The 26450-nt window shown below is 44.1% G+C and overlaps 1 protein-coding gene across 1 annotated transcript in view; it reads left to right on the top strand.

The window, feature by feature from the left end:
- The window catches only part of ALK (ALK receptor tyrosine kinase), a 684520-nt gene that overhangs the window by 570346 nt on the left and 87724 nt on the right, over positions 1–26450 (top strand). Inside the window, exon 9 of the mRNA XM_025927337.2 lies at positions 16459–16628. Within this exon, the coding sequence (XP_025783122.1) occupies positions 16459–16628 (170 nt within the window). The remainder of the gene's footprint in view (positions 1–16458; positions 16629–26450) is intronic.

The following is a 26450-nucleotide window of genomic DNA, read 5'->3' as shown; positions in this document are numbered from 1 at the left end:
TCCTGGGAGCCCTAGAGTCCCTCCACCTCCTGGGAGTTGAAGTAATTGCAGAATTTCTCAAAATACTCCTTCAAGATACCCTACAGTCATTGGTGAATTCCCAAAAGGGAACTGGTGTCACCTTCTGTGTGTTTCCTTGAAAAATCTAGCTACAACCTGCCTAGTAGGTCTCTGTCTCTCCAGTTCCAGTCACTTGGAAATTGTGATCAGGACGGATTCTTAGGCCCCATCCCAGGCCACTTGGATGACACCCCAGAGTGGGGCCTGGGAATCTCCGTTTTCAACCCCCGCCCTCCGTGATTTGGAGGCACGCTGACACTTGAAAGTAATTGACCATAAATGCACCTGCCACTTATGACAGAAATTCATTATGAGTCCATGCAGAGAGTTTTTCCTCCACTACCCATGGTACCAAACAGTGTGACGTAACTTGCCTTTTATAAAGATGAGTCAGAAGTGGTGAGCAATGACAGGGTCAGGGACATAGGTGGTGGAGACAGAAGGGACTAGGAGAGTCCCCCTCAGAGCCCATTTGGAACCAGGTCAGATGCCCACCAGTGGTGGAGACATAGCCAGGATGTGCCAGTCAGCTTCCAGGCTTTTCCAGAAGCATGCCTGCTCCAGCCTCCTCCCTCCAGGTGCCTGCAGTCACCACTACTGGCCTGGCACCTCTCACTGGCTGGCCTCATGCAGGCACTGTCTCCTTCTCCGTCACTCCGCACAGTTGCATATGGGGCATGAATATTTAAAGACCTCTGCCTAGCCGAGCCACAAACAAGAGAGAGTGTTTTATATATATATATATATATATATATATATATTTTTTTTTTTTTTTTTTTTTTTTTTTTTTTTTTGCCTCCCCCAAGCTATTCTCTGTGGGAAACTGGAGATCCACTTACAATATTCAGATTTTATTTTATTTTTATTTTGCGGCGCTCCAGTTCAAATAATTAAAGTTGCCACCAGGGAGGGGAGCCTTGTGGTGGCTTTCATGTGCACGCTTGCTGTCAGACCTGCTCTGTCCTCCTTGGCTGGGAAACACACTCGGATGTGTCTAGCATTGCAGCCGCTGGTAATGAAGGGGACAGAGGGTGGCAGGGGCTGTCTCTGCCCCGCCTCCTGCCTTTCGCACATCCCAGAAGCCTGAATGTCTCAACAAGCCCCGTGCAGTTTGAAATTCTATTTTATTTGAATAGCCTGCCTGTGACTAGAATATTTTAAACCATATTCTCAGGACAGAACAAGGCCTGGGGGGAGGAAAAGTGGGCTTCCCTCATTCTCCTTCCTGCTTCAAAACATGGAAGCGGTTTTCCTTCTATGAGCTGCAGGAAGGAAGAGGGCCCAGGAAGTGGGATGTGACCACTTGAGTGGTGGCCGCACCCAAAGGCAAGTGAGCTCCTAGCTGCTGGTTTTTCTGACCTCGCCGGAGCTATAGCCACCTCTGCCCTCCCCCCACATACTGGTGCATGCACACAGACACTGGGATCCTGGAACACACCTGGGGCCTTCCTGCCCCTGACATCAGCCCTGTAGTGATAAAGGCATTGGCTTCAATGGGCCTGGGGGCTACTGAGATCAGGACAGAAGGCCACCACGCAGGCCTCCTCAGGTCTGCATGAGCTACCTGGCCTGCAGGGAAGGAGACCTCCATTTGGTGTCATTGAAACCAGGAAATGTGGCCCAGAGGGACAGGAGAGAGCAGCCTGGCATCTGAACTTGCCCTCTTCCATCTGTTAAGCCCTTCTCAGAGCCCCACTGAGAAGGAACCCCCTAGGGCAGGCAGAGCCCTGAAGGCTGGAGGCCAGAGAAGTTGTCAGCAAATTGCTCTCTGGTTGACTCCGTGAGACTTTTCAGGATGGTGGTGATCATTCCTGGACACAGGGCCCATCCTTCCAGGGATTTGGCTGGCAGAGGGTTCTCTAGCATCTCACTGTAACTCAAAAGCAAAATAAGGTAGGCAAGTCATGGCTGGTGTTGTTCAGGTTTATTTAGGCTGACCCCACTCCCTCCCCGGGGTGGGGGGCAGACAAATAGAACTTTCACATAAGGTGAAGACGAGATCTTTTCTGACTACCATGTTTTAAGAGTTTATGAAACTCAACAGCAGAATCCTCCGTGGAAAGGCAAAAAGCAAGGATGAGCAATAGTAATTATTACAGGATGGCTTGAGGTAGGGGAGAAAACAGAACCATAAGGCTTTTCCTTTAGCAGCCCCCACTGAACCCTCGACAAGGGTATTCTCTTCAGCCTGCTTACGGAGCAGATCTGGGTGGGGGCACACAGAGGGCTGCCCAGGGGACAGGAACAGCCCACCCCAACAAGGCAGGAAAGAAATGCACCCAGAGATGCATAGCCAGTAAATAAAAAATCAAGCTCAAACCCAGACCTTGTAGCCTGAGCCTTGTGCTTTTCTGTCACACTTCCCTGCCCCTGCCGAGGGCAGGTGGTAACTTCTCGGCATGGGAGGAGCTGCCGTGGGCCTCCACAGCATCCCTGAGGACTGGCATTGCTCCTGCCTAAGCAGAACCCCTGCCCACCCCACCACAGACTCCTCTTCTCTGGAGGCAGGAAGGAAACACCGCCCCATTTTGCAGCCCTAGTTACTCAGTCAGTGTCTTCCCAGGCAGAGACCAGTCGATGGACCTAATTCCTGAGCAGCTAAGGGGACATTGTTACTCACCTAGGAGATTCAAATGTTATGTGTGCCTTGTGTGTGCCTTATTCTTAGCCCCACATAGTCTCATTTGTTTTAGCAAACAAGGAAGGAAAAACTGTCCCAAGAGGCCTCATGGTCTTGATCCTAAATAAGGTTGTCATTTTCTGGATCTGTTCCACCTTCTGTAGAACATGTGTCCATCTAGGGAGAAGGAAACCCTCTCCTCTCTCTATTCACTCATCCTATTTCACTGCTGACCAGTGAAAGCTGGTCCTTACCAGGCTCCACCTGGGACCAGCCTCTGCCCTTGTATGGCCAAGCAATGCTGCATAGACACCTTGTGGGGCTATAGTCATCTTCTTTGTAAATACGGACCAGAGCTGAGCTAGGGGGGCATTCCAGGCTAACCTCATCCCTAGCTCCCCTCTTACAAGCCTGAGCTCCTTGGGTCAGGTGTTTGGGAACTGGAATCCAACCCCCATCCCACCTAAGGCTGTGACAGCACTGCAGAGACAGAATGCTCACGAGGAAGGCCAGCCCACCTTTGGACAGCTCCAGGCCTCAGCACTTGCCAAGTGGATTTGCTGGGGATTGCTTTCCACTCTGTGTTCCCTGCGCTTGTCCTCTTCCTGCTTTGGAACTTTCAAAGAACAGAGGCAGGACTCCATGCTAGCTATGTAACCTCCAGCTGGGCTGTCCACTCTCTGCCCGCAAGGACATAGAGATGCCCCCACAGGAAGCACAGTGCCCTCAGACTCCCTCCTGCCCCATGTCCCAACAGTCTCGACATAACCCATGTGCGAAGGAACCCAGCTGGTCACGCAGGGCCAGAACAAAGGAACACCTCCAAGGCAGTGTAGTGTGGTGGGGAGAGCAGAGCTTGGAGGCCACTTAGACCTTGGCAGGGTCCTGCCACTTTGTACCAGGGGGAGCTTATGTGAATCACCTTACCCTTCTCAGCCTGAGGATCCTCTGCAGGACTGTCAGGGGAAACTAGCAGAGGGGCATCAAAAGTGCCCTGCCTGGATCTGGACACATAGAGATGCTTAATAAATGGCACATGTGGCCTCTGCTCCTCTGCTGCTGCTGCTGTTCCTATTATTACCTGACTTTTGTGGTGATTCCAATATCAAAGGCTGGAGTCTGCCTATCTGAGGGTCCTGAGTCTGGAGAAGTTGGCCTCTGTTCCACCCTGCGTGACCTGGCAATAGAGGGGAAGGGGTATGTTGCCCAGCTTAGTGACTAAGGTCCAGGGAAGCTAATTCTCTCCCAGCAGCAGATGGGCCCCTCACCCCCTCCTCCATCCCCACCAGCTCCTCTCCCCACCAGGAAGGGCATGGCGAGCACCCTCTTCCAGTCTAGCGAAAATCCCTTTTCTCCACAGCCCATCCCCACCCCACTCCCACCCTGGCAGCAGACACCCAAAGAGATGATATTGTCACATTTTCACAAATGAGGAGGGAGCCTGCAATCATGCACGGCTGGCTGGCAGTGTGGCCACATGTCCTTAAGATACAAAGGCATCTGCACTTTCCCCTGGGGTGTGGGGGGGGGGGGGTGGGCTCCTATGAAAGGGACAGCTGCAGTATATAGGGCATGGCCTGAGAAAAGAGAGGAAGTCACAAAGGCTGGAAGGGAGTCTGGCCAAATGACCCAGAGCAGAACATCACACGCCTGCCTTTTCTTTTAACATCTCTTTTTATCACCTGAAAATGGATGCCGGTTCTGCATCTGATCCTCGAATGTGCCTGTTTCTTTCTACTACTTACTCACTACTTACTATTGAATGGCCAAGACTTCAGAAAGATACCCCTGTTTACCCTGTTGCTTTGGGTCCCCCTAGAAAGACCTGGAAGGCATATGTCCCCCAGTTTAAGAAGCCCAGAGGAAGAGCTCCAACCCCCTTTCCAGGGGGGCTCCAGCCTTTGAATCTCAAAGGCTTCCTCACCCTGTGTGATCTCACTTCATCCCTCATGGTCACCATTAGGCCCATAAATGGCGCATTTTGAAGAGTATCTGCCCTGCCTTGGTCACCTCTAAAGTCCATCTCAACTGTGCCTGTCCCCCACCCCCACCCCACAAGTCACCCTAACTCTCACCTGTGTCTGAAACTCCAGGAGGACCTTAGATCTGGTAGCTCCTCACACCCCCTGTGATGGAGACAGTGCTCTTAAAGCCTTAACCTGGGGCCTAAGCACATGCCACTTTGTATCAGAAGGGAAGGAGGTGGAGGTTAGAAGTGGTTCCGGAAGAATTTTCCAAATGGCTTTTCCACAGACCCACTGGATGACTAAGAGATTTGGACCCACTGTCAGTCTCAAATGATGAGCCCAGACACATGTAATAACATTATACCCATACCCTGTATTAAGAATCCTCTATAATGTCAAAGACCACAGAGCCTGCCCACCTCCCCAGCCACCCTGTGAAGTGAATGAGATCTTCCCCATTCTACAGAGGAAGAGCCTCACAGGGCTTGGAGACACCCCCACAGTCACAGGCTAATCTACACAGAAACCAGGACTCAAACTGTAGTCTCCTAACTTCAAAGGTATTTGCTCAGCCACTCCCCTGAAGTAGTCAGGAGGTGGCCCCCTCAGGATGCGAAGGGTGGACAGCTGCAGGGATGGGATCAGAGAGGTAGCTTGGAACTTGGCTGGGCTGGATGGGCACACAGATACGTGGCAGGAGGAGTGAGGGAGGGAAGGTCACAGAGGGCTCGCGGTCGGGCAGTGAAGCAGCAAGTACTCATTTCAAACCCACCATGTGGCCAGTCATGCTGGAGATAGACCACAGGAATCTGGGATCTCTTTGAGGTGTTTTCAGCAGAAAAGTTAACAATACTTGCTTTCAGTATAACAGGTCCTGGTCTCCAGGTTACTCATGGATCACTTGGCTGAATTACATTAAAAAGCAAGCCAAAGTTCTTAACTCTAGCCCTCAAACACCCTAACCATTTGCACTCTTGGGAAAAAGAAACCTTCCTTAGTCTGGGTCTGAGGAAGGGACGCTTCATAGTTGATAAGCCAACTGAGGGAGCATTTTTTAAATATCAATCCCTTATTATGTGGCTAAGACTGTGCTAAGAATGTCACTTGTTTTATCTCATTACCAAAACAGATTTGTGAGGAATCGTGACCCCCATTCACTGACAGAGAGAGACCCTAGAGCCTTGACAACTTAAGTGACATGCCCAAGGTCACCCTGCTACTAAGAGGAGGACCCAGGATTTAAACCAACCTCTGTCCACCTCCAAAGCCAAATCTTCAAACACTAGTTAAGTCACTAACTTAACTCAGGTCACCTGAGTTTGAATCCCAGATCTGCCCCTTACAAGTCATGTGACCTCACGTGAGTCACCCCCCCAACTGGGGTAAAACTGGGTGTAAACCTGTTGTACTTGCTGCCTGAGGTTGTTGCAAAGACCAAATGAAAATGTAAAAACTCTTTGTAATGGGAGCAATTCTTCTTCTTCTTTCTTCTTACTTTGCACGGGCGGGAAGAAGTCACTCCAACGTGAATTCAGACATTGTGTGTGTTCTTGTTTCTCCTTTCAGTCAATAGTAACATGCGGGCAGGTTGGGGGCATTATTTTGCATAGTGCCTAGGATTAGTATCAGGAGGACATGCCCAATGAATTTGCTTAATCAATCATTAATTAATTAACTAATTACACAGCCCCTCAATTATGAACATGACTCTGTCCCAGGATAGGAGCCAACAAGGACACTCCCCTTGGATTCTCAAGATACCAACAAATGTAGCCCCACTGAGATTTCTGAGCCAAAATAATTCTCCCCTCCATACCTAGAGCTGAGAAGCCACTGGAACCTAGCATTCTGTCCCCACTCATCATGATGTGGTTGACACTCCCAGGCCACATGCTAATGGGCCAAAGTAATCAACAGCAATTGTAATTGCAGTCAGACATAATTAATTTAATACCTACGAGCCATTCAAAATGAATCCCTCTGCTATTACATGATGAAACTGAGGCATAGGCAGAATTGCTGTCAAGGCTCATGGGTGTGAATAAAATCCTCCTGGGCACTTGGCGGAGATTTGGACCCCATTCAGAATCCACCTGCTAATCATGGACCCTTGTGGCCCCTACTGGAGATCCTTATACCACATTCCAAAGTCCCATGCCCAAGGGGGACACCCTGTTGCAAGCACAGACTCTCCCCACCTGTCAGAATAAATACTCCCCAAGTGGCTCCAGGCCCCCACAAACACTCACATGCCTGGGGTCCATTCTCCTTCCACTGGTTGTCTGTAAAGGTTCTAGGACTTCCACTGCACAGTTGATCCTGTTCCCCAGCCAGAGGATTACAGAGCTATTTCGCAGCAGCATCCCCATTACGCACAGAGAGACAGAGGTACAGAGGAGGCTGTTTGCCCAAAATCATACCATCAAAATGTAACTCAAAAGAAAATATCACCCTTTTTCTTCCCATAAGACAGAAAAGATAACTCTCTGGGGAAACTGGATGCTAGAACACTGAACTGAAAAGTTTAAATACAGCATCCTTCACCCTGTCCCTTTCTATCTTTTGTGAGCTGTTTATCTCTAGCATGGTATTGCCTGCTTGCCCTTACCCATACAGGAGGAGAAAACTAACATTGATCAAATGTATTTGGTAGGCTGGGCACTGGGCTTTGTAATCTTATTAAAGTCCCCCAGCGACTCTCTGAGCAGAGTACAATTGGTCCCATTTTACAGATGAAGACAGAGGCACAGATTATACCACAAATAAAGACAGAACGGCTGTTTTAGTTCAAAGCTCATGCTCCGTCTGCATCACTCAATCCCCAGAAGCCCCCACCTTCCCTGGGTCTTCCTCAAAAAGCCCACATATTGCAGGCAAGAGAAACTGATCCTCCCAGAAGGGGGTGAAAAGAAAGCATTTTTTTCCCGACTTTCAAACGACATCAGAACCCTCCCTTGCTGCCACTTTTAATATAGTGTTTATTGTTTTTTCTGATTATAAAAGTGTTCTATGTTCATTGCAGAACATTAGGAAAATATAGGAAGGCATGAAGAGAATTGAAATTGCTCACACTCTTACCCCCCAAAGGTAACCCCTCTTACCACACTGGTGCATTTCCTTCCAGACACATAGACGTAGATTTGAGCAGAGTGAAAAGGGCTTATACAAATTTTGCATCATACCATATAAGTATTTGATGTCTTCTGTATTTATATTTTCTTACATCAGTGTTATTTTTCATCAACATGCTTTTAATAACCGCATATGCTACATTTACTTTATCATTCTTGTTCTAGTTATCAAAAAGTAATGGATATTCATTGTAAAAAAAAATTAGAAGAGATTAAAGAAGGAAAAAAAATACCTGTAATTCCATAACTTCACCAGCCAGGGATCCCACAGTTATTATTTTTTATGTATAACCTTCATGTTTTCTTGCCGTGTTTTTACAAAGGGGGCATCCCTGGCTGGCTGTTTCTGGCTTTGATGTGATGTCTTGGAAAGAAAGAGACATGGGGTGATATTTTCAGACAGGATATCAATCTTTTAAGTCTCCTACATGGCCAGGAATCCAGCATTTCTTAAGCTTCCATAATTGCAAGTATTTGCCAGCACATTTTATTTGCTTGTTATCAAAAATCTGCATCTGGCCTGCTTCTTGCTATGTTGGGTTGATTTTTCATTAGGCTATTTATAGCTGGAGAGTTGGTATTTATTTTTTCCAGGTGAAGTAGGAGATGGCATACAAAAACACTGGGTTTTGCAATGAGTCAACACTCTTAATTAAAGTTAATAAGAGACTGTGGAACTCTTATTAATAAGAAGCCAAAGAACTCTTAAAATTACCAGTTCACACCCATACCACAGCCCTGTGGCATCTTAGGTTGGGAAGGAGCCTTTACCTTTATTCTAAGCTTGGATTTCCCTGACAACAACTTCAATCCTGGTTCCCCAGCCACTGCTGGATGACTCCCAGGGTGGGGAATATCAAGCTCATCTTTGAGCATCTCTCTCTATTAGAAAGCATTTCCTTCTGTTCAAGTGAAATACACACTAGAACGTGCATCCTGGTTTGGTCTCTACTGTGGGAATTCAGACAGCCCTTCAGAAAGACGAAGAAAAGTAGCACCTTCCACCTCACAGCATTGCTACATTTGGGAGTGCTGAATGCAGAATGGGCATTATTTGATACCATTGAGTCTCTTTTGTCCCATTTCCGCTTAAGTTCCATGCTGATATTTTTTTAATGGATTCAAGAGATTGTCGTGAAGTTGCCACGAGGTATGCATAGCAAACACAGGGCATATTCTAGGCATAAAATTGCAGTAATTACCTCTGGAGGAGGAAAGGGCCATGAGAGAAATAATAGCATTAGGCCTAGCCACAATACTCCTCTTGCTTTACATACAGAACTTTAATTAATAACATGACAAACACTGGTAGCACGTAATTGGAAAGTCTATTGGACCTCATCGACAGGGAGAGGGAAAAGGCCCTTGTGAAAGGGCCTGCTGGAGCCAGAAAATATAATTGCTGGTGGCATGCTCCTGGAGTTGTCTCTTTTCACTTGTCCTATTTTCTGTCTGCATATAAAATAGGTTATTAGTCAAAAGCTATCATTTATAACCTATATCTATTGGATGTATCTAGAAGGATCGGCATTTTTATTGTCATGGGCTCCAACAAGTGTTATTTCTCACAGACATTATTTAGGATTTGAATAAGATTTCTCATATTTGCATGAATACACTTGTCATATATATGTACATGTATGTATATACATGTATATATGTATGTGTCTGTATACACACACGATACTAATTGTCTGGCAGAGACAAAGGTTTAAAACCCACCACTTCCCTAATTCCTCTATTCTGAAGGTATGTCTGAGCTAAGAGCTTGTTAAAATATAAATTCTGATTCAGCAGGCCTAGGGTGGGACTTGAGACCCTGCATTTTTTATTACTTCCCAGGTCATGCCAATACTGCTGGTTTACAGACCACGCTCTGAGCAACAAGGATCTAGAAAACCTTCACAACACACCCACAAAAGGTTTAAGTATTACCATAACATGCTGCGTGTATGTAGTGCTATAGATATGGTAGAAACAGCACAGACCATAGTGTGGAAACTGGCTCCACAGCATATGGGCCCAGCGACCATGGGTGACTTAACCTATCTAAGCCTCAGATTCCACATATGAAAAATGGGTATGATAATATCCACAGGAAGGAATGTTGTGAGTATAAAATGAGATAGCATATGTACAAGTGCCTAGCACAGCTCTCTAGCATTCAATAAATAGGCATTTAACAAAATACTTTATCCTATAGGTTACCCCGATAGAAATTGGTCCTATTAAAATCAAATACCAAAAGAGTTTTTTGCCCACTCTGAGCACCTGAACTTTAACTCCCAATAGCAAGCCAGGTCTACCTGGCATGGATATCTACATATAATAGTATCAAAGGGCTTCTTTTATCTGGGACTGTATTTAGGAGGAAAATGGAAGTCTTTGAGAGGGCCTTGAACCTGCAGTCTGCCCTGGGAACTGCAAATAGTTACTCTATTTAGATAGAAATACTGTATTTAGATACAAATAATGAATAAGGGATATTCAGAAAGAATTGACATCGGTCCTCCATGTCTAACTAAGAAATTGGTAAGTAGGACCAAGAGGATAGTTCTGGTCCCATTTGTATTCTTAGGTCATCACTGCTTACCCTCAGCCCATGAATCTCTCACTCTCAGGAATGTCCTCAGTCCTGGCCAAAGGATGATGTGGCAGGCACGTGAAGGCCCTCTGCTGAGTCTGTGTCCTCCCCCTTGCAGGAAAAACACTTCTTGTACACCTTGGTGATTGTGGGCACATTTTAGGCTATTTTTTAGTTATTAAGAATTGCCTCTTACTCAAAGTCTGAGATGAAAATGGACCCCTGACCAAGAAGACCAGGCTACCTCCTGCACTAAGTAGCCCCATCTCTCCAGTGGTCTCAGCCTAGGATGTACTTTAGAATCACCTGGGGAGATTTCAAAAACTTCTGATGCCCAGGACCTACCCAAGACCAATTAAATCAGAATCTCTGGAGTGGAACTCAGACATGAGTAGGTGTGAAAACTCCCCAGGTGATTCCAATTCGCAGCCCAGGTTGAAAACCACTGGCTCAACCATTTCATTCACAACATGTGGGCTCTATTTCACATTCTTTACTTCAGTCTTTATGACCACCTTTTAAGGTGGGCAGGGAAGGGATGGTTATTATCACAAATTTGGCTTAAGAAAGAAAATAGAGGCTCAGAGAGGTAAGTGGTTGGCTTAAAGTCACACAATTCATTCACTTCGATATTGGAGCACAAACCCCAAGTTATCCCATCGTCAACAGGTAATGAAACAAGGAGAGTTTGATAGGCCACCCAGGAATGAATGTTGATGCAAAGGGCAATTGCTTTCAGTGCATTCTGGAAAGGAAGTGGGATGAGTCATAGGAGCACAGGAACAAGGCTCCAGAGGTTGCTTCTCTGCCGATTCTGATGCAGTAAGTCTGGGATCAGGCAAGAGATTCTGCATCTAAGTTCCCAGGTAACACCAATGATACCAACCTGAAAATCACCCTCTGAGTAGCAAAGCATTGACTGACATTTTAGAGGCAGAATCTGGAATCACTAGTGATAACTACAGGTGAAAAGTAGGCCAAGTGAAAGACCAAAGGTTCTAGACTGCTTATATCTGAGGAAGAATACATCACCTGGATACACCACCTTACTAAACACTTGGTGGGTGAAAAAAATAAATGGCAGAAAAACATACTTTGCTAGCCATTCACTGGCTGCCAGTTTTCAATCTCATTCCAAGCCTTTTGCACCTGTTTCTAAAACTAAACTTTATGGAAACTGAAACAGTGCATGTCTTGGCTTGAGTTGTAGCTGTAGATATATATTTGCTGCTATAAACGTAGGTGATGGTATTGTAAGTTGAAAGGAAAGTCAAATTTTTAGTTCTACTATTTGTCTGTAGTTCTGAACAGTTGGATCAAGTGGCCATCTTGACCCAAGTCCTGATTGTCTTATGTCAAGTGTCTTGACTTGATTGTCTCATGTTTTAAGTCTTTGCTGTCAAGTGGCTCTGATTACTTCCCTTTTGCTACACCCAGCAAAATTGCAGCTATTCATTTAAATTCTGACTTCCTGGCAAGCTGATAAGCTTCATGAGGGCAGGGAAGGTATATATAATAATGTAGCACAGAGTAGGTGTGCAGTAAATATAGGTTGAATGAATAGATAATCACCTCAAGAACTGGTACCAAGAGGGATCCTGGTAGATCTCCTCAGGAGCTAGTGATGCCATGCCTTGGCAGCCAGTACTGTTCTCAGTTCCCAGGCCTATTGGCCTAAAATGTAGTGCAGGAAGATGGAGAAAGCTCAGCAGTAAGCTAGCCAATGTCCCCAGTGTCAATATGACAGGGCTACATCTCACCAACATGCTCAGCCCACTAGCAGACTCTACTTCAGACTGAAAGCTTCTGAAGAACACTGGGAATTGAGCCATTTCAACTACAGCTGGTTAGCTGCAAAATGGGTGGATCCTCTTCCCTTTCCTGGTACCCAACCCCTAAAGTGTAAGAAAGTGCTAAGGAGCTTCATAGGTGGGAAGTTGGTTTCTGTCCCTGAGAGGGGACCTGGTGAAGACAGAAGGGTCTTCCTGGAAATGTATACATCTTTATTTATCCTGATATTGATCAGCTCCTACTGCGTGCCCTCACTTAACCACTACTATGAATACAAGATAAGATGTCCCTGCCTTGAAGGGACTTGCCCACAGAGGGAAGAAAAGTCACCAGAGCTGTGTCCCATAATGGTCCCAATAGCCTCAATTGTAAGATTTCAGAGGAGGGGGAGGTCATTTGTGAGACAGATGATAAGAAAAGGTCCGTGAAAATTAAATATTTAATTTTTTTAAATGGTGAGAAGGAAAGAACATGTAGAGGAAATGGAAAGATCAAAACCATAGAAGCAGAAAAATCCATGTCAGGTGCAAAGCTGACATGTAGACTGATGTGGAGGAGTCTAGGAACTAACATTCACTGGGCCCCCATGTGTGGACTACTGGATGAAATCTACTTACCTGTTGCTCTAAGGTAATACAGACCATTTTTAATCACTTCAAAACACAAAACAGGCTTATTTAGAAATCAGAATGCCCATCTAATCAGAACTTTAATCTTGCTTTAAAGTTAGGGCTTATTTCCCTCCCCTCCCTCTGCCACACTTGACCCTACTATAGATGAAAAGCCTGAAATTAGGGAAATGGTGGTCACGGTTCTGTCCCCTTCACTCAGCTTTCCTCTTTAGTCATCTGGCTAACTTGTGACCTTTAATGCAGGGAAAGGAAAAGAGGCAAAGAAAGCAAAAAGCTCTTACTTGACCAGAACTGTTGTGGTAATCTGGCGTTGGTATTCTCTGGATAGGACAAATATTTAAGTCTTACTAATTTTCACAGGGGGCACTTTTGTGGTTTCTTTGGAGATCTACATTTCTCCTCACCCCCTCCACTATTGCTAGGAATCTTTCACCTTGACTGGGGCATATGTATCTCCATTCCAGGAGGTCACTTACTCTTTTCTCTGCCCTTGGGCATCTCAAGATGCCTACAGCTTCTTTCTTCTGAGTTCTATTTACCTCTTCAAGAAGCCCTCTTGGACAAGATCTAAAATGACCCACGTGGGCCGCTTTTTACACAGCTCACTCTAGTCTATGTGTAATGCTCATGCATGTGTGCACCACCAAACTCTGAGAGTGCAAGCCATCCAATGGTTCCACCTTGCCTTTGTCCTGCCATCAGAGCAGCTACCCAACCCCTGGTTCATACTTTAGATTTTCCAGGTAGGAGTTAGACAGCATTCTACTGAGCTCCCCAAACTGTAAATGCTCAAGGTGGCATCATTAAAACTTCTCTCTTGGGATGAAGAGAGAAACTTCTTTGCAGAAGGGTAAAGTGACGTGGAACTCATGATATACAAAAAGCACATTCTAAAAAACTCTCTCCTGGTATTCAACCACCAACTTTTTAAAAAATCCAAGTATGTATGAGAGATTAAGAATTGTGTAACCTGTTTTCATCCACCCCTCTTGAAAGTCCTACATCATTGTGTTCTCAGACTTCCCTTTGAAGTATAGTATCTATTGCCTCAGTGCTTCAGCCAAAATTCCTTTTTAACATTTACTACACTATTTGTTATCTCATTAAATTGTCACTGTAATCCTAAACCTATTCCATCTTAATGGAATACAGAACTGCACTTCAAAAGAACCAAAGTGACAACAACAGTTTTTGAATCCAGATCTCTCTAACTCAAGCTTTTAGACCATTCTAGGGTGGAGGATACATGTGAATCAGCATAAGTACTCAATAAATATTCATTGAATGCCTAAAAAGCTGATTTTCTTAGATTATAAAGAAACATGAATGCCTTGATATTAGTTGATAAGGAGAAACCACTGAAAAATCAGTCACAGATGGTAGTGGTAAACAGGAAGATGTGATAGAAACATACAAAAGAAGTTAGAAGGGAGAAAGTAGAGAGGGAGAGGCACTTTAGGAGGCCATAGAAAGAGCTGAAAGAGCAAGCTATAAAGGACATTGTGAGTGCTACTTTGTTAAAGTAATGAAGATAAAAGCTAGGTTGAGAGAATTTAAAGAAAGCATGGGCAACAAGGAAATAAAAGCAGTTACATGCCAGTTATCCAAGATGTTAACATCTGAATGGGGGTAAAGAAATAGGTTGCACATCAGAGGAGCTAGCTGGATCAGGGATATTTTTCTGGGATGGGTGAACGCTGATCTTTTCTGTAGACAGAAAATCCAAAAGGTACAAAGAGTCTTAAGGTGCTAGAAGCGGTTATTGAGAGAGCAAGGACTGGGGGGGGGGGGGGGGGAGGGATACGGGAGATTAACATAGAAGAAAATGAAAGATACAGCTTCCTCTAAGACAGGAAAAGAAGAGAGAAGGTAGATAAATAAACACCTATGCTGAGAAGTAGAAGCAGAAGTAGAAGTAGAAGTAGAAGGAGGAGAGGGAGGAGGAGGAGGTGGAGGAGGAAGAGGAAGGGAGGATAGAAGGGAAGGGAGGGAGGGAGGCAGAGAGGCTGAAGTAGATTGCACCTAATAGAGTAAATCTTTATCAGTAAAGTAAGAATCAAAATAACGGATCAGGAGTTGTGGACCAAAACGTAACAGCATTAGTGTTTGAGGAAGAGTTTGAAACACCCATTGTTCTATGTGTGTTCAGAAGTCAACTGTGGAAATCAGTGGATGAGTAAGTACCAACAACCATCCAGAGCACTGAGGTTCAACAGTCTGATTTCACAGCAGTCCAAATCATCAAATATTCTGTGGCCAAGGAGCAAAAGGAGAGAAAGGATGTAGCAAGCAATATTCCAAGCAGGGCACGCGGCATGGGCTAAAGACTGAGAGGGCTTAGTTAGTAGGATTAAAATTTCTAGTCATGGCATCTAGATTGCACAAGGAAGCCACATGAGATCAGAAAAAAAACAATTGACAGATTTGTTAAATTATCCTGGGAGTACTCATTGGAGACAAGTATTTGCTACACCAGATTTGGGAAATGGGAAAGGTATAAGTGAAGAGGTTATGGTTATAGACCAGGCTTGCCTGACTCAGGATCTCAGAAGTAGAACAGCACCTGGGCACCCCAGTGCCAGGTGTGGCCTTGTTAGTTAAGAGGCCATGTGCAACAAAGTGGGAAGTTCATGGTATATGACCTCTTTGATCAAATTATAAGCAAACCATGAGCTTGGGGACTGGGAGACAAAGGAATGGTGATTTATAGAAGAGAATGTCTTCAAACAATGAGAATCAAAGAAAAGGGGCACGTAGCAGATGAAAACTACAGTTGCCATAGGACATATTTTACCTTTCATTCCACAACAGCCATTTTTTTAAATTACAGGATCTAAACAGTAATATTTGGGGCAATTATATGCTATAGTTGTCCTAAGTTTTAAATGTTGTTTACAGATTGTTTCTATCAAACAAAAATATCAGAGACCTTGTTTATAGCATGTACTGATTCTGGGCATGACTGCACTTAAACTCTTTTAGAAATATTCACTATAGTCCCTTTTCATATATCTAGGGAACAGTGCCATAGGAAACTTTACTAAAGACACAATGAAAATATATGATTGTAGCTTCCTTTTGTCAAAGTAGACATCCTAATTCTGAAAGATAACCATCATAAAGTATCTCGATGAGTAGACTTTTGTCCCGCCTTTGCCTACCAGTGGCCATAAGTATCAAGTCATAGAGTCTCTGGTTAGCTAACACATGGCATGGTATCTTTCAGATAAGAGTATTAGAGTCTCAATGAGGAAGAAAAATCTATGATACTAAGGCATTGAAGAAATTGAGTCATAAAATCACTTCTCCAAGGTCACAAAGTTAATCGGGGCCACAGACAAGAATCTTCAGAACCACTTTAAGAAGTTCACTTCATATCCCATTGATTCTTAATATCACCTCAGATGCAGAATCTTGTGAAACTTAGGATCAACCTGAACAAAATTCCAAAATTTTGTCCCTAATTGCCCCTGCCCAGCTCCTTGAATCTTAATGAAAGCCATTTGGAGAGACAATGAATAAGATCAGACAGTCACCAGCTTTCTTCACTGGGCATACCTTGGCTGAGTCTCCAGCAACATGCTTGAGGCTTCAGGTGAGAGTTCTAGGAAGGGGACCTAAGGATTCCTTTTAATATTAACACCTGTTCTTCTGGCTCTGCTCTCCCTTACAGCTCCGAATGTCCTGGCTCATCCGTGGAGTCTTGCAGGGAAACGTCTCCTTGGTCCTGGTGGAGAACAAAACTGGGAAGGAACAAAGTAGAATGGTCTGGCATGTTGCCACTAATGAAGGCTTGAGCCTGTGGCAGTGGACAGTGCTGCCTCTTCTCAATGTGGCTGACAGGTGAGCCTCCACCCATTTCTGTCACTCTCTTTTCTTCTATCAGCCAAGATGCAGAACAGGGTCATGTCTTCCCTCCCCCCACCCCCACTACCCAAGACATGCATCCAGATGAACACATACATGTGCATACACACAAATATGAACACACACACACACACACACACACACACACACACACACACACATACACACACACCACTTTCTGCAGACTTGTAGGGAGCACTGAGTTTCTCTGTAGGATTTCTAGGCTAATGAGCACTTATCTCTTGTATCACTAGCCTGGCCTGATTCACTGCCTCCAGTATCTGTAGTAGAAATAAAATTCATACTCATGAGTTGAACAACTCATATTACTGCCAAATAATAATCAGGCTTTATATGTATATTTTCTCCTAATTAATGCACTTTGCCTTACTTTCCCATTTGACATTTTATTTATCCCTTATTAACAACAAAATGTGTGACATAGGTAGTACAGACCTCATCACGTTCCCCACCTGCCGTTTCACAAGATTCTCATCAAGAACCAAAGAGTTATCGGCACCAGCAAGTTGGCATCAGAATGAGGACTGGTGCTCAGGTCAGTCCAAGTCCAGGACTTTGTGGAGTCAGGTCCCTGAAGCAAGTAGATGAGGAGAAGGTAAATTCTTCACTAAACAGAGGAGTGATTCTACCAGAGGCCCTGACTCCTATTTAAATTCGATCACTAGTGGCTTTGTGACCTTGAACCTCTCTGAGTCTCAGTTTCCTCATCTTTAAGCTGAGAGGGTTGGACTAGAAGATCATTGACTTTGCATGGCTCTGCAATGGAGAAGTAACCACTGAGATCAACTGCCACTTGTCTCCCCGGGATGGCACCAGTCTGCCACCTGCAGCCAGCCTGGAGCAAGCAGTGCCCAGCCTAGCACAGCAGCTCACATGACTCCTTGATGAATCATACTGAACCCTTGATGGCTGGTGTGCTAATCTGTCCCAGAACAAAATAGGCAGAGGGTGGGAGTTATTTCTAGAAGGGGGGGCAGATAAGTGGATCTGGAGGGGGAAAGCCAACTTTAACAGGCTAAATATCAAACCCAGCAACCCTAGCTCCTCTGCATTAGACTCTTAAAACCCATCCAAATTACCATCCTAATGAATTTGCCTCTGAAAAATGAGGACAAAGAGCTTAAGGCAAGGTGAAGGTGATGCCAGTTGGCATGCAGCTTTGTAAGGATAAAGTTGGGTCTCAAATTCTTCACTCAAACTTCACAGAGTCTGCTATTTCCAAGAGCTCATAACTTCAGCTGTGCTGTCATAGGAAGAAGTGATTGTCCTCACTCTGAGCACTAGTTTCCCACTCCTTCAGATGTGTGTCGGTTAAAGATCAAAGCCCTTGGACATCCTGAGGCACAGTGCTACCCCTAGGACAAATGGATTTAATTAAAGTGGAAGAAGGGGCAGTGTGGGCACTCCCTACCACAGACTGGTCTTTTGTCCTCCGGGATTGTGAGAGTTGTATGCAGGGGATGGAGAACAGGAAGGTGATGGCAGAGCCCTTCCTCCTGGGAGATGCTAAATTAATTCAGATGAATCAAAGGGTTTTTTTTCTCTTCAATCCAGCAAGTCCTCTCTCTTTCATAACCACTCCAGGGGATTTAAAGCAAGTAAGATGTTGACTCTGTTCACTCCCATCCGTGAGAGTTTTGTTTGAAGGAGACTTTGTTCTCAGCCTCCCTCCTCCCTATTAAAAGCTGTTTACCAGACTGACATTTCCAATATTGGTACTGAGACCAAACTGTCCAGTGGGGATTCAGACAAAGGCCAGCTTGGTTTGTTGATGCCTTGTGACCTAATAAGTGTGCAATTACAGAACACACAAGTGACTCCATTCACCAGGAGCCTGCACACCACTGACATGCTCTGATGTAGGAAGCTACTCCCCCCATCCATAGCTAAAGATGATATAGAAGGCATCAAGACCCAGAGGTAAATGGAACTGCAGGAGAAGGAGGCATGGCAGTTTTCAGTTGCTAAAATCGCTTACCAGTAGAGATGACTGGCCCATAAAACTAAAAAAGCACTGTGGATAAAAGACCATAGGCTTTAGGATCAGATAGTCCCAAGTTTAAAACTGTCTCCGACACTCAATAGTTGTGTGACCCCAACCAATCACTGAACCTCTCTGGGCCTTGGTGGCCACATCTGTAAAGTATCATCACAGTACAACTTCACGGCGTTGTTATGAGACTAAATAAAATGACTGTCAAAAGCATCTATATATAGTAAGTATCAATGAATTTTATTTCCCACATCCTCCACCCTCATCCCTCAGTTATGTAGCCTCAGATAACTTATTGGGAAAAAAGTAGCACAAGTCACAACCACTGATCTTCCAAGTCAAGTCATGTTGTATAAAACAGAGATAATAAAGTTTACTCTGAGGCTTAGAGAGTAAAGTTCTTGGTAAGCTTCCTGGCCCACAGTAAGTGCTCAGTCAGTGATAACTACTAATAATAACTACAATATAATAATAACAATAACAATAACAATAATAATAATAATCTCCCCACCTGATGCCTCAGAAGAGGCTGGGATGGACCATTTAGCAATAATAACTAGTCATGCAACCCCAAGATGATAGAGGTGAGTGTTTTTATTAATTTTCTGTCATCAATGTTGTGTAGACTCCTTCTAAGGGGAAGGAGCAAGAAACATATTCTTCCTTTTCCTCCTAGAGAGAGTGAGCTATAGCTGCCAGATTGCCAGAAAATGAAAATGGGAGGAGGGAGAAGTAGAGGAAGGAAATATATAAGTGAAAGAGAAGGAAAATGGATAAAAGACAAAGAAGAACTCTCCTCTCCCCCAACCTTTAGGTAGTCACTAGCTCCTGTACCACCTGCTTCCTTAGGCAAGTTCTGACTTCAGCTATTCAGCACTCACATCGTGGACAGCTCCTCAATCAAGGACCTTGAAGGAGCAGGAACTTTATTCCCAATGTTAGCCCAAATCTCTTCCAATCCTAGGTTCTCCAACATTACATTACATTGCATGCATTACAGAGTTTTTTGAAGCAGCTTTATTAGGGTTTACAGGTTAGCTCTAAAGAGCTCCCATCTTTTAGATACTTCTTTCAGTTCAGTTATACTTTGCTAGATTCTTACAGGTTTTTGTACCTTCCATTCTCTTCACATGACATGTTCTTCCTCTACCTTCCTTTTCCCTAACTGCCACTCTTCCTTCACTTTTTAAAGACCTCTAGACTATAGTACACCTACAATATATTCTCATGGCTCCTGAAATATCTCTATAATTTGTCACTCTCTACTATCTATTTTTTTAATACCTGAATATACACATTAACAAGGTAGAGCTCAGATCTGTCTTATATATCACTGTTCCTTGAACATCTAGAACCATTCCTAACACACACATCATATGTCCAACAAATATGTGTTTACAGAATGATGTGTTGAGAGAAATTGCATACATTTCCAAATTCCAGCTGAACTAACTGAGAATTTCACTTACTGGAATCCATCTAACATTCTTCTTGTGTTCAATCTAACAAAACAGATAAAATCACATTACAATAAATACTGCTGCAAAGTGTTCTGTATACCAAAGCAACACCTGTGTCCCATCAGATGAAATCAACCAGCATTTATTACTCTTATGGCAAGGAATTTTCTTTAGAGACTTGGCTGGTACCTGGACTTCCTTTATCTCTGGTCACTGCTCTGTCAGAATCACTTTATAAGAAAGACTTTGATCCTAATTGTGTGCCCTAATCCTTTTGAGTAGAGAGATCTAGAGCTGAGCACTTGAGAGCAAAGAGCTATATTCACATTGCTGCCACCACATAGTAGTCTTTCTGTGAAAGCTCAGAGAATATGCCATCGGTATATAAAGGCTTATAATGGGGAGACACTGATCCATGGAATGGTATTTCTTCTGTCCATTTACAAACAGGCAAAGGAATAGTAATAACGCCATAGTCTGTCATCATGAAGTGATATTAACCATAAATCCATATCATAAAGAGAAAAATCTCCATGAGTAGTGCCCATGATGTTTTGAGCAATAGCAACACCCCTGGAATACAGATATGTTCTTTCAAGGTAATTTTGAAGGGCAGCACCAATTCAAATATTGGCTCAATGTGTGCTTAAAAGTTATCTCATTACTTTACAGGCACCTCATATAACTAGTTTTCTTTATTCTCTCCCCCATTCAATTGCCATTCTTTCTGTTGGAATTAATTCTATCTTTACTCAAATGGACGAAAGGCAAGTTCTCTTACCTCAATCTGTCAGTCTTTTATAGGGACATACACCTAGTTTTTCTCTTTATAATAATATATCCTAGTAAATTAAGCACAATGTTCCCACACCATCTTAAGCTCTGACACGCTCACAGAGCAGAAGCAGGTGCTAAGTTTGACTCATTACAAGATAGATTTCAAAACACTATGGATCAAAGCTTGTCCCACAAATCACTGCCATCATACAGCCAAATAGAAAGTACATAACCTAATGTTCATGTGGAGGCTCTATTCCCCAGCATTATCATTATAAAGGCTTTTAGCCATATCCTATATACATAGTCTAACAAGAAAAAATGTTCCCTCTGGAGATATTTAGATTTCTGTTCCTTTTGTATCCTTTGTCCTAAAAGACAAGTAGTGTGTTTGACAAATGCATCTTTCAAATGGAATCTGTTAAACTGAGAGTTATGTCTTTATATACTTAGGCCAAATTCCACAGAGCCAAGATTTTTCTCATATCCCATTCTTGTTTCTCATCCACAGAATCTCCACTTTACATAGGGTGCTATCAGTAACAATACTGCCCCTTTGTGTAGTATCTTTTGGTGATGAGAAAGGCATTAGAGGGGCATTTTCATCATTTATTACCTGAGTAGAGAGGCAATTAACTTCCAGGGAGAGGAAATCCAGAAATTTCCAATGAACCTCAGTTTGCAGGTCTAAACACACTCCTAAAAAGTTGTGTTTAATTCAGATTTTTTTAAATCTGAACCAATCTGTAAATTGAACCAAAGCTTCCTCATAGAGCCATGAGAAGAGTTAGAAATAATAGTGACCGGAGCCAGCATTTGTTAATGCCAGTCACTGTAACAAGTAGTTAACATGCATTATCTCATTCCATCCTTAAAACATCCCTTGGGATAGATACCAAAATTAATCCCCCTTTTTATAAGAGGAATATGAGGTCTAAAGAGGTTAAATAATTTTCTCTTAGCCCTTAGGCTGGTCTACTTCTATGTACATGCCTGAGGAAATGAAGACACAGTGCTTGGCATGTAATAGAAAACTTGATAAGTGATAGCCATTGTTATGAACAAAACATTTTGGTTTGGGATTTTTTAGGCCACACCCCTTATTCATTCTGATTTAGTTTATTGTCTTCCCTTTTCACCATCTACCACTGAAACCCATCATCTTAATTCTGCAGCCCAGCTCCTGCTAAAGACCATTTCCCACCCAGCCCTTACCTGCCTGCCTTCTCTTATCTCCAGCCCAGGCAGCATCACCAGCACAGGGAGATTCTCTTCTTTTTCTTCTGGAACACAATGGCCCCTTCCCCATGTGGTTTTTCAAGTCACCGCTCTAGCATGCCTTTGACTATTTCCACTTTAGAGCTAGAGCATAAGTCCTAATAGGCATTTTTCATTTGCAAATGTAGTAATGTACCATGTCTAACAAAAGCATAAAAATAAAATACATTTAGTTATACATTTAACAAACCACCCTCTGGTAGAGAATACAGTTCACTTCCATAAGGACTGACACAGAAAGTCGAGGTCATATAATGCCTACATGGTCCCCAGGAGAAGCCAGTGAAAGGTCAGGCCCTGCCTGGGGTTTTCACATTATGCCTGCCTTCCCTTCTGTGAAAGTTTCCATTTATAGCTGCTTTGCCTCCACCAGTCCTTCCCCAGAAAGGAGAGATGCCTATGAAAGAAGAAGATGTCACCCCTGCAAACCCAACACACCAGTGTCTGCTACTCCTCCGCTGGACAGGCTACATTTCATGGTCACAATAGCTCCTCGACCACCCTACACTCTGTCCCATGTCCCTTGCCCATAGCAGCCTTGCACCTGCCTCCCAGAGTGCTCTACCCCCTCACAACTTGAGGCGCCCACTCTGTCCCACACTTCTGGGTGGCTGGGGGAGATGTCATCCCCATTTTCAGGTGAGAAAACAGAGGCACAGAGGGGTTAAATCAAGGTCCTACAGGTAGTTAAACATAGAGGCTCTTTCTTAGAGCTCCTTCTATCTCCTTTCAGTCCACCAGAGAACACCTGTGGATGCTCCAGTGTAAAATGGTACTAACCTCCAAAATCATCCAGATATTATGTATTTATCCAGCCAACACTTACTGCCCTACTTGGTGCCAAGTGACAAACTTACCTGGAAAGTAATGTATTTCAGCCCTCTAGGAATGTCATCTATAGGGGGAGCCTGGTAGGAAAACAGACCTTTGTATCACAGGACAGTAAGAGCCAGAGAAGAGGGAAGTACAGACAGAGAGAACATCATGAGGCTCAATAAGCCACAGCTGTTGGAGCTCCTCACTTCCAAACAGGCTCCTCTCTGGCAGCCAGTTTGGGGTTCTCCCTCTGCCAGATATGTCCATGCCAACAGAAGAGCAATGACTGTCACCTTGGGTAGCCTGCATTTGTTCATTCACTCACTACCAACAGATGCACATCAGGCACTCACTCGGGAGTGGCTCCACAGGCTTCAAAGTCAGAGGTGAGGGCAGAGGGAAGGGGAAGATCTCAAGGGTCTGCTTTCTCAGGTGGTGCCTACCTGTCCTGAGTGAGTCTGACTGCCCTGAGTCCATGTACACAGGCAAAAAAAACAGCACTTCTAGGGCCCTTTTCATAGTGGGTAAAGAAAAAAAAAAGGTGTTTTCTGCCCCTAACCAGCTGTGGCAGTGCAAGTGTCCCTTCCTGAAGCTACAGGGGCTGGGGATCTCAGCATGCTTATTCACATCAGCCTGAGTCAGTTCTCTGCACTAGGAGAAAATGGTAGGCTCCAGGGTAAATTTAGGTGAAGCAGGGTGCATAGCACTGAGTAAACCCAGCAAGCTCAGAGCTCTTCATGGAAAACTTGACTTTGCTCTCCTTACCTTCCCCAGAGAGATGAGGAAACTTGCATCCCAGAGCACTAGACCACACTCCTTGAATCCACTTTGCCTTACTCAGGCATGTCCCTAGTCCTCGAGTGGGATAGAGTGTGAACTAGGTGATGACTGTAGTTGTGAGGGAAGGGTACTTCTGAGTCCTGCAGCCAGACAAGGGCTAACTTTACCCATAATCATACTCAAAGAAGTGAGTTAGTCATCAACCCAACCATGTCAGATACATGGAGAACACCTAAGCAAATAGGTTTGTGCTACACGATATGTTAGTTGGGTAACACTACTCAAAGTAACATTAAACTTCCAATCCTCAAGGATGTAATTTATTTCTTGCTCATGTGAAATCCAAAATTAGTGTGCTAGTTGAATAGTGACTTTCCATCTTGTCCTTCAGGGACCCAGCCTCCTTCTCCCTGTGGCTCAATCCTTTTCTCCAGTTTTGGAATCCTTTGCATTAAGACAGCCAATGGAGAAAGGGCATGGGAGGGGTTCTCATATAGGAAGATTTTTGTGAGTCATTACTTCATCTCATTTTCCATTGGCTAGAACTCAGTCACAAGATCATACTTAACTGCAAGGGATGCTGAGAAATGTAGTCTAGCTGTGCCCAGAAGAAGGGAAAATGAATTTGATGGGGGGGGGGGGAATGATGTATCATGGAATAAGCCAAGGAATACAGCCTTTATCTCTGGGCATCTATCAGAGTGTCACTTGAGAATACCAATTCCTTATTTAGCTACTCTGACCATTGATTAGTCTTCTCCTAGAACCTTCATAATTCAAGGCTGAAATCAATTCCAGGATCTTTTCTAAAGCATGAATGTTTCATTCCCAAAATTTTATGATGTAGCAAAACCTTACTTTTTGGCAGAAATCATCCCAGAATTTCTTTTACTGAATTTCTCCTTTCTTAAAGCAATTTTGATATTTGACCACACTTGGAAGTCATTGACACAAAATGTCAGATTCAGATGTCTTGTGGGCAAGACAGGGAATTGAGTGACTAGGGAAATGTCATTGTCACATCATCAGCAAACATATTTTAAGCCCCCATCAAGCACAGAGGATGGAAAGGGGTATATGAACCAGCCTCTTGCCAGTCACAAGGCCTGCATGCTAGGGGATTGGGGGAGACACAGAGCATATGCAATGAGAGGGAAACAGCAATACATGAAGTATTGTGCAGAGGCTGACAGCATGGTCTGTGTTCAGATGGCATGGTGACCTCCATGTCAGGGAGGATGAAATGGAGAACACGAATTATTATAAGGTGGTGGACCCTGTGGAAAATTTAGATCTTCCTGAAGTGGGAAAGGAATAAGAGCATTCCAAAGAAGGTCATCAGGGTGAGTGGAGGCTTATAGGCAAGAATGTTTTATGTGGGTTCAAGAGTAGCCAACTAGGTCATATCAGAGAATCCTGAGCAATCTCCTTGGGAGAAGGTGAGCAAGGATATTAGGCCACATATTTTGGACTCTGCACTGTGGGTAATAGCCATTGAGCACAGAGATGGGAAACCAGAACAAGGAGACTATTGAAGGCTCTGTGAGGGACCAAATGTGAAATGCTTTGAACCTGGAAGTGGGACTTAGAAAGGGGGAAGATGGGCTGGGGGAGAAGAGGCTGCCACCTTCCACATGGCACCATTGGCCCAGGACAGCCTTGAGCTGGCCCTCTGAGAATAGTGGAAGAAATGTGGCTGGTGGCTCAGCAATGCAATGTGCAGCCAGGCATAGATATATACAAATCAAACATTCATAACTCTGAAAGGATCTGGTCCTGTTTCTTTCTCAGGAAATATCCCAGATCACTGGAGCAAAGAGTAGATTAGCAATTCTGAGCTTTAAATCCTATTTCTAACACTGATTTACTGTGACGTTTGGGACAAGTTGTTGCTTTTGATTGCTAAGTTTCTACAATCAAGAGTGCAAAACAGTGAGACGGATCCTGCCTGTGAGCCTGGTTTTAAGAAGTAGTCGCTCAAAATGGCAATAAGTGAACCCCTTTAGAATAGCAGGATGTTTGGATCAGCTCAAGATTTTCTTGGTAATAGCCACAGCTCAATTTACAAGTCAACAGATGCACATATTTTTCATAACTCTTAGTGCCTCTGAAAATGTAAACCTATGTTCTCGGCCCTTCTCTCCCCAAGCACAAAGTTTGGAATTTAGGGGATAACTGGGCTGCTGATATTTGAAACAAAGCAGAATCCAGTTCTATACATGCTTTTCTCTAGGACCTCACTGGCGTTCACCACTTCCTCTCTCACTTCTGTGCAGGTGACACATCATCTTTATCTCACCTGAGTCCCATACCTGGGTTTCTAGCTGCCTGACTGGCATCCTGCCCACACCTTCAATATGCCCCCTCCTGTGTGATTCTTCTGTCCAAAGCCCTGCCATTATCCTAGGCATTCAGTTCTTCAAAGTCTTTCTTAACTTCTCTCTCACTACCCAGATTCAGTGTTTCCCTAGGTTGTACATTCTAGCTCTATAGGGGCAGAACTAAAAAGGTGTTTAGAAATACCCTAGTCACTGAATAATATGAGTCACAAGTCATATGAATTCCTCAAGGTCAAGGTTGATGTCTTTCTTGTGCACCTCTATATTCCCAGCTGCAGACAGCGTGCCTGAACTCATAGTAGGTGCTCAAATAATCTTTGCTCAAAGCCAGAGG

This window comes from Puma concolor, chromosome A3 (genome assembly GCF_028749965.1).
Source record: "Puma concolor isolate L17-30 chromosome A3, mPumCon1.1.hap2, whole genome shotgun sequence".
NCBI lineage: Eukaryota > Metazoa > Chordata > Mammalia > Carnivora > Felidae > Puma > Puma concolor.
Note: the sequence above shows the minus strand (reverse complement) of the source record. Positions and strands in the feature narration are given on the sequence as shown.